Here is a 13,604-nt window from a genome sequence, read left to right as displayed (position 1 = left end):
AGAGATGAAACAATCAGCAGTCAGCAAACAGTGAAAGATGAAACAGACAACAATTCAGACGCTAGGCTTTTGAATCTATCATTGCTTGATACTGTCAGGAGATGGAGTCTATGAAGCTGTCAATTAACGTCTAATCTATAATTTATCTCTCCTTCGGCAGCCGATTAATTTTTTTCAACCCTGAGGCTTTTTTCTCAATAAGGGAACAATCTTGGCCTATCGCTAGGCTTTAAATTGAATTCATAAAAGCAAAGTGGCTTGCACATTGTATAAGGTCCTCATCATCTTCTTAAACCACTTCTTTTACACACGTAAAAAGGAGCCTTACGCCGCTTTCTGCAGAAATACTGATTCGAACCTATAATTCGAGCATATCTAACGAATTACTTCCATTTAAAGACTGGCCATGGTACCTTGAGTTCGGTGAAGGAACTCTGCTCCACAGGCGGAGAATCAGCCCCACGCTGATATGTTCCCGCCTCAGTGGTTTAATGTAAGAAGATAATGACGAGGTCAATATCAAGTGCTTTTAGGGCGACTTCCACAACGAATCCTATCACTCCAACAGCGAAATACATTTCATTCGTCCATCGAAATCACCGCCTTTCATTGGTCACATGACCGCAGCAGGTGTTATAGTTTGCGTACCTGATCCTAGTAGCCCAATTTTCTCTACTTGTATGCAGCATGCAGCACATTTTACTTTACGTCTCACATATTTTTATAAAACCAATGTAGATTCAAATACGAAGGTCAATTCTTGGATTAACCGCAACAAAGAGTCGAGATTTTTTACGGCCCCCAATAATATGTGCTCGTCGAAAATTTGGCTCATCGATCTGGAGCGTCCCAGTGAACACAGGAAAACCAAAACTTGTCTCAATCTATGTGTCTTTCACTGTCGCAAAACCGCGAACTGCGCTTTTCGTAAATGAATGGAATGCTGGTAGTGTTTCATCCCATAGTATGTACCGTAGATAACTGCCATCTGAATAATTTTGTTGACTATACGCACCTTCAAATTTGGTCGTTGCGGACAAAATACCTAGTCATAAAATAATGAATTAAAAAATAAAAATAAAATAAATAAAAATAACGGAAAAAATACGTAGTAACTGTTGACTCTACCCACACCTTCACTTTGGTAGTTGCGGATTAAAATACGCAAAATACGTTGCAATGCATGCAACCGCAGAATACCTAACTTCAATATTCCAGAAAGTGAATGATAACCTAGAACACAACAAAAATGAATAAAATGGGTAGATACCATACAAAAGACGAAAATGAAAAATAACAACGGGCAAATACCGTATACTTGCGGGTAAGGGGCGCACTTGTGTATGGGCGCAGCAAATCCTGGCAACAGAAGATGGAATTATTGCATGAATATGTGCTCAGAAAAGCGGATAGGTATTTTATTTCGGATTTATTTTAAACTAATGCAAAAATATTGTATTCAATTGATTTCAGTTGTACCTTTCTTGCAACGAGAAATAAACAGTGCAAAGATGAAAACGGATAGGGGTAATCGTAGCGACCGCTCATTACAATCTACAGTGCCGGGAGAATTTTTTTGCCATAGCAAAGAACCGTCACCGCAGCACAAATCCGGCGCCATCCGCCGCTGACTAAAAAAAAAAAGTTGGCTGGCGGTTTAGCATTGCTAAGCACGAAATATTGTGCGAAAGCAGTTTTTTGCACTTGGACATCACCGCCATCTACTTGAAAGCGCGATTGAGGTTTCCACTGATCCAGGGAGCCAGTTGCAGGTGTCTTCAACCTTTTCATCTTCAGTGCCAATTTACCAAATTTACTCCGGAGGCCTATGCTCCAGTGCCGCGTTTCTGCAGCATAGTTGACAACGCCAACGCGTATTGCTACAGCACCTTGTTTCTACCACAACGTTGTCCACGACAAAGCATGCGGCGCACATCTCTGTCACTACCGGCACAGAGCTCAAAGCGCGAATATTAGTGTGATAGTAGTATTAGTTGATGAAGAAGACGATGCGGAATGCAAAGCGTGAGAGTGTGTTGCAATTTAACATCAGGCATGTATACGGTATCCTACTCGCAAGTGTACGGTATTCTACCCGCAAGTATACGGTATTTGCCCGTTGGTATTTTTCATTTTCGTCTTTTGTATGGTATCTACCCATTTTATTCCTTTTGTTGTGTTCTCGATTATCATTCGCTTTCTGGAATATTGAAGTTAGGCCGTCTGTGGTTGGCTGCATTGCTACGTATTTTACGTATTTTAATCCGCAACGACCAAAGTGTAAGGTGTGGGTAGAGTCAACAATTACTACGTATTTTTTCCGTTATCTTTATTTATTGTTTATTTTTATTTCTACCCCGAGTGCGGGAATGCGCCATTTGTTGATAGGCTAACAACAACAACATAACACCAGGCGTGTTCGGCTGTGGCAATAGGGGTCATGCTGGGGGTAAGGTGGCCTGGTGTTTGGTGGCGTAAGCGTGCTTAGACTTTTCTTTTCGGCAGTATTTTCATGCAATAAAAAAAACTGCGGCAATAGCCTATACTCCGTTTCATACATACCAGATAACGCTGCCAAAGCTAGCGCACCAGAAACGAATGACACGTGGCGGCGTAAAAGTTGGGCTGAGGCTTAGCTAAAGATTTAAGCCTGGATATCTCGAAGCGAAAAGCTTCGTGGCGATGCTCGTGGTTTAGCTTAAGGTTTGATACATAGGGTTACAGTTTGGGTATACCTTTCTAACTTTTCCAAAACGTGTTGTCTTAGGTATACAAAGTTTGTACAATCGTCTAAGATCCCGCAAATGCCATAGTCTATCACAAACGTCACACACGTGGCCGAACGGGTTGTCCACAAAGTCTGTCGTAAAGACCTTGGTCACGATGGCACTATCACCGAGTTTGAACATGCAGTCTGTGTAGCGGCGAGTCTTTACCTCTTGTTCCATAGCGTCGTCGTCGTCGTCTTCACTCTGTTGGCTGCTAACACTGGTTGCAGACGCGGCTAAGCGTCGCTTTTGAGCGTCTTGTCGTCGTCGTTTAGCGAGACGCTCCTCTCGTTGCTCGGGTGTTTCGGTTGCTCGTTTAGCTCTGGCCTTTTCATTCTTTCTTCGAAACCGCTCGACGTCTCCCGAAGTACAGTCTTCGCTCACCTGGCCACTCTCAATTGACGCAGCCAAACGGCGCAATTCAGCGTCCTTTTGCCGCCGTTTAGCAAGGCGTGCCCCTCGTGATACTTGCGTTTTAGCCGCTTGTCTCCATCCTCTCTGCCATCCTCTCTGCTCTCGCAGAGGTAGGAGTGGGTGGTCGGATGTTTCAATGGATACGGAGCTATCTATCCATGCGATCCTCCTTTGTAAGCACTGAGGAAGGCCATACTTCTCTTCACTATAGCTACCGCGGCGTCCCCCAGGGCGGTGTACTTTGCCCCGTGTTATTTAATCTAACACTAATTTCTCTCCTTGAGCACGTGCCAACCACAGTCAGGCTATCAATGTACGCGGATGACATCTGCATATGGACATCTGCAGTAAAACGCCTACAGTTGCGAGCGAGAATTCAGAGAGCCGCCACACAAACTGTTATCTACCTCCGTACTCGAGGTCTGGAAATTTCCTCCGAGAAATGCGCACTAGTGCCATTTACGCGCAAACCCATGGCAAACTACAGTGTAATGATAAATGGCCAAATAATACGATGGGTTCGATCGTACAAGTTTCTAGGTGTCATAATCGACAGGGACTTGTCATGGAGCACACACATATCATACGTGAAAAAACGGTTGACAGGCATCTGCCACCTGTTCAAGTTTTTCGCTGGCAAGACCTGGGGAATGTCGCCTAGTGCCATGTTACAACTGTACAGGGTGCTTTTTCTAGGATTTCTACGATACAGCTTGCCAGCAATAATCAACATAGGCAAAATGAATCTACTCACAATACAAAGTCACCAGGGTCAAGTGCTCCGGATCTGTCTAGGCCTGCCTCAGAGTGCTTCAACAGTGGCTACGATAGCAATCGCTAGAGACCACCTTGTCAAGACCCACATTGAATTTGAAGTACTCTGGACTCATATAAGGCATCTAGCCAGGAATCCTCGTCACCATTTAGCCTCTCTACCAGCGGACAGGCCACACACATCCTTCAGCCAAACGATAACTGCATATGAAGAATCATTGCCAGCTTGTTTCACTCCGGCTGCGAGACCTTCGATCCCTCCATGGTGCCTCGCTCAGCCAAAAATCAACCTCGCAATACCTGGTATCTCGAAAAAAGCTGATCTGTCATCACCAACCCTTAGACAGCTCACGCTACTACATTTGTACGAGAACTACCGTGACTCCACGCATATTTACACTGATGGATCTGTTCTTCCAAGCAGCTCCGCGGCGGCAATAGTCATTCCAGCGAAAGCTACAACAATCAAATTTAAGACGACCGACGCGACAACATCGACGGCAGCAGAGCTCGCAGCGCTCTTAACTGCCCTTCATCACATTGGTGATGAACCGCCACACAAATGGACAATATTCTGCGACTCGAAGCCGGCACTGCAGTCTCTACTGTCACCTCTACGACGCGGACCGCACGAACAACTAATCTTCCATATTGCAGAGACGCTACACCATATAAGTGATGCCGGCCATGAAATAACGTTCCAGTGGCTTCCAAGTCACTGCGGGATTATCGGCAATGAACGGGCGGATCACGCTGCCCGCTCGGCCCATACTGAGGAGCGCCACGTCCCAATTCCTCTTTCTAGAACTGACGCGGCACGGAAGCTCCGCCTACTTGCTCGGCAGTGCACCGAGTCGCAATGGAATGAGCCACATTTAAGAAATACGCGACTGCACTCACTTGATCCAACATTAACTCTTCGAGCGCCACCACAGCTTCGCCGTAGAGACGCCACGCTTTTATATCGACTTTGGTTGGGTGTTGCCTTTACTAGAGCCTATGCCTTCCGCATAGGAATGTCCGACACCCCAACCTGTGACCACTGCGGCCATGAAGAATCAATTGGCCATATATTGTGCTCCTGCCCGCAGTACAGTCCACAGACGGCATGCCTTAGCCACGAACTTGACCAACTGGACGACCAACCGCTATCCGAAAAAGGAATTCTGCAACATCGCAAGGACCTACCGTCGCAGAAGAAGGCCGTGCAAGCGCTTTTGCGCTTTTTACAATCTACCGGGCTGTGTGAAAGACTTTAACTGGAACGCCTTGTGTGTGTGTCTCCATGTGTGCATGTTCCTTTTTTTCCTTTTTTTTTGCGTTTACCTCTCTGTCATCTTTCTAGCCCCTATCCCCCATCCCCAGTGTAGGGTAGCAAACCGGAGACTCACATCTGGTTAACCTCCCTGCGTTTCCTTCATTCTCTCTTTCTCTTCATATCTTCGCTGCTTTTAAGCCAACTCCCACGCTACCACTTCTGGGTTTTCTCCTCCTTCCATGGCGAAAGGTCAGACGACGGAGGCAGCGCGCGGTGGCGACGACGGCTGGGGCAGCAGCGACCACCTGCGCTCCGCGTGACGCACTCGGTTTTGCGCATGCGTAGCTGTGACAAATCTGTAGCGTGGCTCACGCGAAGCGCGGTGCTGACGAGCCTAGTGAAGCTTTTCGCTTCAAAAAGTCGCTCATATGCAATAATTGTCCGCACTGCTGGTAATGATGTAGAAGCCGGATTGACAAAGTTAGCTGTTGCTGCTCTGGAGAAGGCTTTTGCTGGTGTCCTCGATCGTATACGATCAGCACGTTCAGCGATGCCCTGTCCCGGGTGATCTCAGCACAGGTTGCGTCATCTGTTTTGAGCAGCCAAGCTCAGCCAACATGTCCTTCCTCCTGTGTCATTGTTGACTCAGCCGAACCTTCAACCTCTCTTACATCAACGCCAGTATTGATGAATGTCACTGACAAACCCCCGGTAACGTTTCCCGCTTTGACATAGAAATGTTATGTCCAACTCGAAAACGTCGCTCTTTGGCCCTGCCGTCAAAAATGGATCGTGATCATGTCAAAACCGGAAAGCGGTCATCGGGTATCACGAGAAAACCGACGCGTTGAAAGACTCTGTTGCCGCCTCTTTTCTAAAACAACAATCATGTCGGGATTGACAGTCCTCACATACAACACGAGCGCTGCGTTGTACGTTTCTTTCGTCCTTGTCTTGTTTGCGTTCTTTCGGAATGAGTATCTACCAACTCGCACAGGCTTCTACTTTGGCGTACTTTCTGAAACGTTCACTTATTTAAGTCCATTTCGTTTGAGAGCCCGCGCATCAGGCTCCACTATCTCTGATCCATAGGCAATTCCAACATCCATGGAAGTTCCAGAACAAAGTACAGGAGAAGAGACCATTGTTCGTTCCTGGGAATGAGTCCTTTCAGATATGGAAGGCTGGGTAAGTTGAGAGGAAAAACGTATCGTGAGAGGGGCCATGCTAGCATGTATGACACGCATGAGTAAGCTGAGCTGCCAGAACCACAGTTAACCATTCCAAGATATTATACAAGTATTTTAGCGCCAAGACTACACACTAAAATGAAGACAACACGGGCGCTTTGTTTTGTATAGACACTATCCGCTCAACAATCTTAGACATAAAGCTTCCACGGCAGCCGCAATCGCCTGAGAGACCGTCGAATTTAACGTGACTTCTTAACAAGTTGTCATACCTGCTAACCGTAGGCCATCTATGTAAATTCTGGTAGTGCCTTTCAGCATGATCAGAATTTCAGCTCAGTTATCTAAAGGATGAAGGAGCGGCAATTTGAGCGCTGTGCATCGTTGACCCCACCGTAAAGGCAGCACTTCTCGCTCTGGTCTGTGCAGGTTCTTTGAACAAGCGTACCCACAGTTTAAACACCGGAAGCTGGGCTTGTAAGCTCCTGCACTATGGCCATAGCACCAGCAGCTGTTGTACTGCAGATGACTAGACGATAACAGGCGCGCCTTAAAGGTTAAAGACTGTGCCTTGATTTCTGACGGGCAGAAAGCCCACGGAAAAAAAAGTTGGGCTGAGGCTTAGCTATGGTGTTGAGCCTGGATATTTCGAAGCGAAAAGCTTCGTGGCAATGCACGTGGTTTAGCTTAGGGTTTCATACATAGGGTGACAATTTGGGTATACCTTTCTAGCTTTTCCAAAACGTGCGGTCTTAGGTATACAAAGCTTGTACAATCGTTATACAATGCAATTAATATCTCCAACTCCCACACTACCACTTCTGGGTCTTCTCCTTCTTCCATGGCGAAAGGTCTGACGACGGAGGCAGCGCGCGGCGGCGACGACGGCTGCGGCAGCAGCGGCCACCTGAGCACAGCGTGACGTCACTCGGTTTCGCGCATGCGCAGCTGTGGCAAATCTATAGTGTGGCTCACGCGAAGCCCGGTGTTGACGAGCCTAGTGAAGCTCTTCACTTCAAAAGTTTCGGCGGGCGCCTATACTTCCGTAGGCTCCGCTGTGTTGCCTAATACGTATTAAACTGAGTATACTGCTCGCGCGCAGCAGCTTGCGAAGCGGATTTGTTTGCGCCACCGCGGATTCGACCCCCCCTCGTGGATATTTATTTGATTATTTTTATTTATAACTTTCACTAGGCACGAACCCACAAACACATCAAGGAAATAAAAGTCTCAAGCTCTTGTGGGGTTGACCCATCGGAATGATGCTTTCGAAGCAAAATCAATATCAGCGGGAGGGACGTGACTTCATCAGATTGGGTTGGTCTGTTTGAAACCTCCACCGGCCAACCACGGCAGGTTTAAGGTGGTGTACGCGAAGAGCTCGGTAAAACTAACATGGGTCTCACAGGCCCTGTCAGCCACTTCCGGCGAACCCATCAACAGCTTCGAATGCAGTCGCATTGTCAGCATATAATGATATTGGGTGTACCTGCGTTCTCCCTTTCACGATGTGACTATCAGAGCGAAAGCACCCGGCTACTGTTTTCTTCGCAGGAGACGAGTGGAAGACAGTGCGGAATTTGCTGAATCCGAGCTTCACCACGGCAAAGATGAAGCTGATGCTCGACGTCATTCATCAGTGCTCGGACGCCACGGTGCAGATCCTCAGCGAACGTGTGCCGGCACGAGGAGGTGCCGAAGTGAATATATCCAAGCTTTGCCAGGGGCTCTCCATGGACGTCATCACCAAGTGTGCACTGGGGTGGCAGGTGTGACGCCTTACGTATGTCATTAACATACAGCCAGCAAGGTTTGCTTTCTCGTCACGATTCAGCGTGGCTTGTTTTCTATCGAAGGTGTAGCAAATCTCTCGTCGCACCCTCTAGATATTAACACTTCTTGGACAGTCAGAGAGGCCCCTACACAGCTTAGATGCAGACCTTATTTTGCTTATATCTCTGACAACGCTTACACGTGATAAACTGGACGAAGGACATCTGTTTATTGTTGCAGTAAATGCAACGTTGCTGTCTGCGTAATTTATTGGACAGGTGGGTAAATGTGGTTAAATATTAAGCAGCTTCTGCGCTAAGGTTCTAAGGGGAGTAGCTTCCATTGTCTATTGCGCCAGTTTTGGGGCAGCAAGGGAGGAAAAAGGGTCCTGGTGAAAGCAGAGTTGAAGGAAGGAGCTACGTCACATTGTTGCAGTGGCGAGTGACTAATGACGTCACCAAGAGACAAGAGCGCTGAGTGGAAACAGTCTTAGTCAGGGCCGAGTCAAAGGGGCGAGCGAGGTCACGTGGTTTAGCGGTGCTTGAGAGGAACGATTGCATGCCTTCTGGCGTCCAGTGTTGGCAAGTGTTCACTTCGTGTCAGGAAGGAGTGTTATGTTGATTTTCGTTGTAGTAAATGAAAAGTTGTCAAATCTGCCACTTGCACATGTACTCCACCAAGAAGAAATTGAGGAACGCCGTCATTCAGGCGCTTAAAAAGAACACATACTTTATTCTTCTTGGCTCGTGCTTTGAATTTCAGTTATCCACGTACATTCATGAATATTACAGGAAGTAGGTCAGTCGCTTTCGTACACAAATTTCTTCGATAGTTGCGGTTGTCCTGTTTTCTGCATTTTCTTCTTCCAGAGTGCTTATTTCATTATTGAACGTACCCTGCTTGCTTCTGACAGTGTGTCTATACCTTCGCCTTTGCTGCTTGCATAGTCTTTGTTCTTGGAACCGGCGGGAGTTACTCCAACAACGCTTCTCTTTGTTTGCCTGAAATATCTCGGTGATCCCTCCCGAGCATAGGACCAAATTTCCTGCAAGGATGTGAGGCTGCGATTACCCCTCCTGTTTGCACCGAAAGGGAGGAGGGCGAACAATATGCTTTCGGCCTTTCGGCCTTGAACTTCGCGCCTTCGCTCTTCGGGGGAATAACAACCTCACTGGTGATGTGAATATGGTGCATTGTGACTCCATTTTTTAATACTAGCCTGTTGCTTTCGCGAATTGAAGCGTCAGACTGCGCCAGTACTATTAGTGGTTACCTTGGTAGATATTTTGATAGCAATGAACGGTAGGCTGATAGGTCGTATAACTTCTAGATCTCTATGCATCCTCAGCCTTACGGATAAAAAAGAAATTAGGGGTAACATAAGATCCGCCTTAAGGGCATGACGCAACAGCGTTATTGGTTATTTGTGGTGCTGTGCAAATATTCAGAGCTTTCAAATAGCGATTTGAATATCGTCCTATCCGATTATTTGAATGAATCAAATAGCGTATGTTCAGTATTATTCAAAACGAATCGAACCCGTTCTAATCTTTCCGAAAACATTTCGAATAACTGGAACGAAGTTAGAATGAGGCCCACCGTATTTGTCTTTGACGGCTGCTTCAAAAGCGAGACGTACACCGACATGGCGCTCTTTAATTATAACAACATACCAAGGCACCTTCGCCGGAGCTTCAATGTTTTGCAATATACTTCGTTTTGTGCAAATATTCGCGCCAAGAGCGAATGGCCTACGACTAGCCTGTCTGAATCGCAACCCAAGGGGTAGGGTGTCGATTTCCAGCTAATTATCAGAATTTTCTTAGAGCGTAAAACAATTCACTTTACTTTCTTGATCGTTAAAATCACGTTTCAGTCATGTTGCGAGCTCATAATCTCAATTTTTCCCAGGTTTTATTCATTTCTATTGTACAGCACTTAGTGTCATCTCTTGACCACTTCCGCCAATCACGATATTCTCGACCCGCCAACGCAAACTGAAATGGTTTCTCTGCTCAATAACCGGTTCAGGCTATCGAGTAATGTGACGTTAGCACTGTGTAGGAAGTTGGCCACATTTATTGAAGGCGCTACGAAGTCTGAACAGCAGGTGACAGACTCGCACGCCCGCTCTGCAGGCCGGCATGGGCACCGTCTACTTGCAAACCCTGCCCCGCGGGGTGGCACCATGATTTTTCCATGCTACCGGTACGCTTAAGGTCGCGAAGCGTATGCATTGCTGGGTGGCATAAGGTTCTTGCACAATGCTCCCACCGTCATTCAAGAGAAGCAATTATTTGATCTCCTTCCCTGCTCCTTTTCTTCTCTCCACTGCTAGTGAGCATCCTGCTCGGCAGGAACAAAAAAGCAGCCTCATGCAATGTAATGCAGGAAATGTTGCGAAGACGAGATAACGAGATTAAGAAGTTGACGGGGATAAGGTAGCAGCGGCTGACGCAGGACTAGATTAATTGTAGATATATGAAAAGCCTCTGTCCTGCAATGGGCATTGTCAAGCTGATGGTGATGATAGCGGCAAACAGCGCAGAGGGGGAAAGACTAGAAACTGGAGTGCACGGGATGGCCGCTGTGTATTCTTGTAGCGCCCGTCCTGCGTGCTCCTTTCTTCCGGTGGTTATGGTGCTTGGCTACTGAACCGTAAGATGCGGGTGCGATACCAGCCGTGGCATTGTCGTTTCTATGGAGGTGAGATGGTAGAGGTCCGTGTATTGTGTGACGCCAGTGCATGTTAAAAACCATAGGTGGCCGAAATTATCGGCACCCATCCACTACGGCGTCCTCATAGCCTCATTCGCTTTGGGACGTTAAACCCTCAAAACCAAACCTAACCAGTCTTTATCTTACTGTTGTGTACTCGGCCCAGTGAGCCCATCGACCACTCTCTACACCGTGTGCTTCGAGTTGGGCACTTTTGGTGCGCGATTTATTTAGCATGCCATCTCTAATTGTCGCTCCACCTCTTTAACGCCGCATTTGTGCCCTCCCTCATTAATCGTGTCAATTTGCTCCTCCTTCCGCATTCCGTAGTGGCCACATGATCGCGGATGCCCCGGCGCAAATGCGGGCAGCGCGAAGCCGTGGAAGTTGCGTGAACAGCTAGCGCTAGATGTAGAAAAGAAACAGCCTACTCCGAACACTGGCATGCTTTGACGCCAAAGTCTCTGGCAAGTCTGCAATGGAATAATAGAACCCTATTGGCATTCATGCGAGAACATTTGCTCACACATCCTATATGTATTACGAGCAGTCGGTTCAAGTCTGCATGTAGTCCATGCTGTTTGACAGCATTCTGTACATATATGAGACGTTATTCACAAATAAGAAGGTTGCGGTATTCCCGTTTTCAACTTAACGCCTCGCCAGCCTTGCAGATAATGGCCTCTGTTTTGTTTGTTCAATCCAAGTGAAGTAAATTGATTTCTCATTCTTCTTGCTCTTGCAGTCTGGATGCCAACAAAACACAGATGATCTCCTCGTCGGTACCATCAGAAACATACTGTGGAATTCCGGAAACATAATCAATGACGTCTGCATACTGATTCCGTGCTTTGGCCGGATAATATCTGCCATCTTTCCGTTCCTTAGTTACGGAAAGCTATTCACATGCATCCACGAGAACGTGCAGAGAGTAGTCGAGCTCCGCAAGAAACAAGCACCAGGCGTAGCGGACATCGTTCAGCTAATGGTCGAAGCCCAGAAAAACGCCAATGAAGCTAGTGGCACCGAAAATAGGACTGCAACATGGCCGCCTAATGGCGCGATGTCCAAGGCGAGCTTTATCAGGGATACGCACATTGTGTCCAATTGTTTCCTCTTCATGGCGGCTGGCTACGAGACCACTGCAAGTACACTAGCTTTCGTTCTCTACGAGCTGGCCAAACACCCAGACGAGCAACGCAGACTTCATCAAGAGATAATGTCTGCCATTCCCAACAAAGAAGTGATCACGTACGAAGACCTGCAGGAACTGAAGCGCCTCGACGCAGTTATTCGCGAATGTCTGCGCCTGTACCCACCTCTGGTGCTGGTCACGGTGCGTATCTGCCCCAAAGATACGCACCTGGCAAACGGACTCGTCATTCCACGTGGCTCACATATTGTCCTGCCGACGTGGAACGTTCTGCATGATCCTCACTTATGGTCTGACCCGTATAATTTTGATCCAAACAGATTTAGTGAGAGGCTGGATGGGGACCACCTAGCCGCCTCTGGTGTCGCCTTCGGCTTAGGACCCCGTGAATGCATCGGCAAGCGCTTCGCGCTGCTCGAACTCAAGGCTGTCCTATCGAAACTCCTCAAAAAGTTCAAGTTCAGTGTTTGTGGCGAGGCGCAAACAAAAATGAAATTCAAGGTTCCTCTCATGAACATGTTTCCGCAGCGTGAGATAGTGTTGCACGTTGAGGCTCGTGAGCCTGGGAGAGGGTGACGTGTAGACATATGGACAGGAGGCACAAATAAATGGTCGATACGATCATTGACCTGTGAACCAAGTTATTAACTCCCTAGATTGCAATTTTAATCACTGCTGACGGAGGAAGATTCCTTCAGGAGTCAAAATATGCCTCTCTAAATCAAACCATTCTTCAGATTTTTACTGTCAACTAGTCACCCTCTCTGACCTCCTAAATTATCAGATCATATCGAAGGCGGAATGCAAATCATTCATCATCATAATTTCTTAGCCCTAATAATAAATAACAATAATTTTTTTTCTTTTCTCATTCCAATACAAATAAATGTGGGCCTGTCAAAGCCTTAGAAGGCTTGAGTGGCAGCGCCCGGCAGTAGACGGCACAAAACTCATGCACCGAGCACACAAACAAAAACAAAAAGGGGGGGGGGGGGTGAGAAAACTAAAATGAATTACAAAAGTGCGGACGCAAAGACCCCTGCAAGGGTTATTATATAATGGGGGAAGATCGAAATAACATTAGACATAATAGGTCAAAACGGCAAAAAATTCGTTGCTTGGCAGGACACAAGTGACAGAAGAATATATATATATATATATATATATATATATATATATATATATATATATATATATATATATATATATATATATATATATATATATATATATATATATATATATATATAATACAAGGACTGTGAAGAAAACAATTAAAACAAAAATAAAATGCAAGGGCAGGAATTACTCACATTAGGATTTCAGCTATGAAGAAAACATTTGCCGGAATTTCAAATTATCGCGTTAAATTACAATGCATTCAGGTATTGAATTCCATTCTTCAACGGCAAGAGGGAGAAATAACCGGTTAAATGCTTTAGAGGAGCCAAGACAAATAATCCCATAAGCATCATTGGGCTTTTCTTGTGTTTTCCTTTTTGTGTGTTGCATTATAGAAGTGCGTAATATAAATATCAGGAATTTCTGCAGCGATA

General features: G+C 46.4%; 1 protein-coding gene across 1 annotated transcript in view; it reads left to right on the top strand.

Moving 5' to 3' along the window:
• LOC144099481 (cytochrome P450 3A8-like) overlaps window positions 1–13,220 on the top strand; it is a 68,143-nt gene extending 54,923 nt beyond the window's left edge. The window contains exons 4-5 of the mRNA XM_077632813.1: window positions 7,959–8,173; window positions 11,641–13,220. Of these exons, the coding sequence (XP_077488939.1) occupies window positions 7,959–8,173; window positions 11,641–12,624 (1,199 nt within the window). The 3' untranslated portion in view covers window positions 12,625–13,220. The remainder of the gene's footprint in view (window positions 1–7,958; window positions 8,174–11,640) is intronic.
• The last annotated feature ends 384 nt before the right edge of the window (window positions 13,221–13,604 follow it).

This window comes from Amblyomma americanum, chromosome 7 (assembly GCF_052857255.1).
Source record: "Amblyomma americanum isolate KBUSLIRL-KWMA chromosome 7, ASM5285725v1, whole genome shotgun sequence".
NCBI classification, from domain to species: domain Eukaryota; kingdom Metazoa; phylum Arthropoda; class Arachnida; order Ixodida; family Ixodidae; genus Amblyomma; species Amblyomma americanum.
The sequence above is the reverse complement of the archived record's forward strand: the minus strand, read 5'-3'. Positions and strand labels throughout refer to the sequence as shown.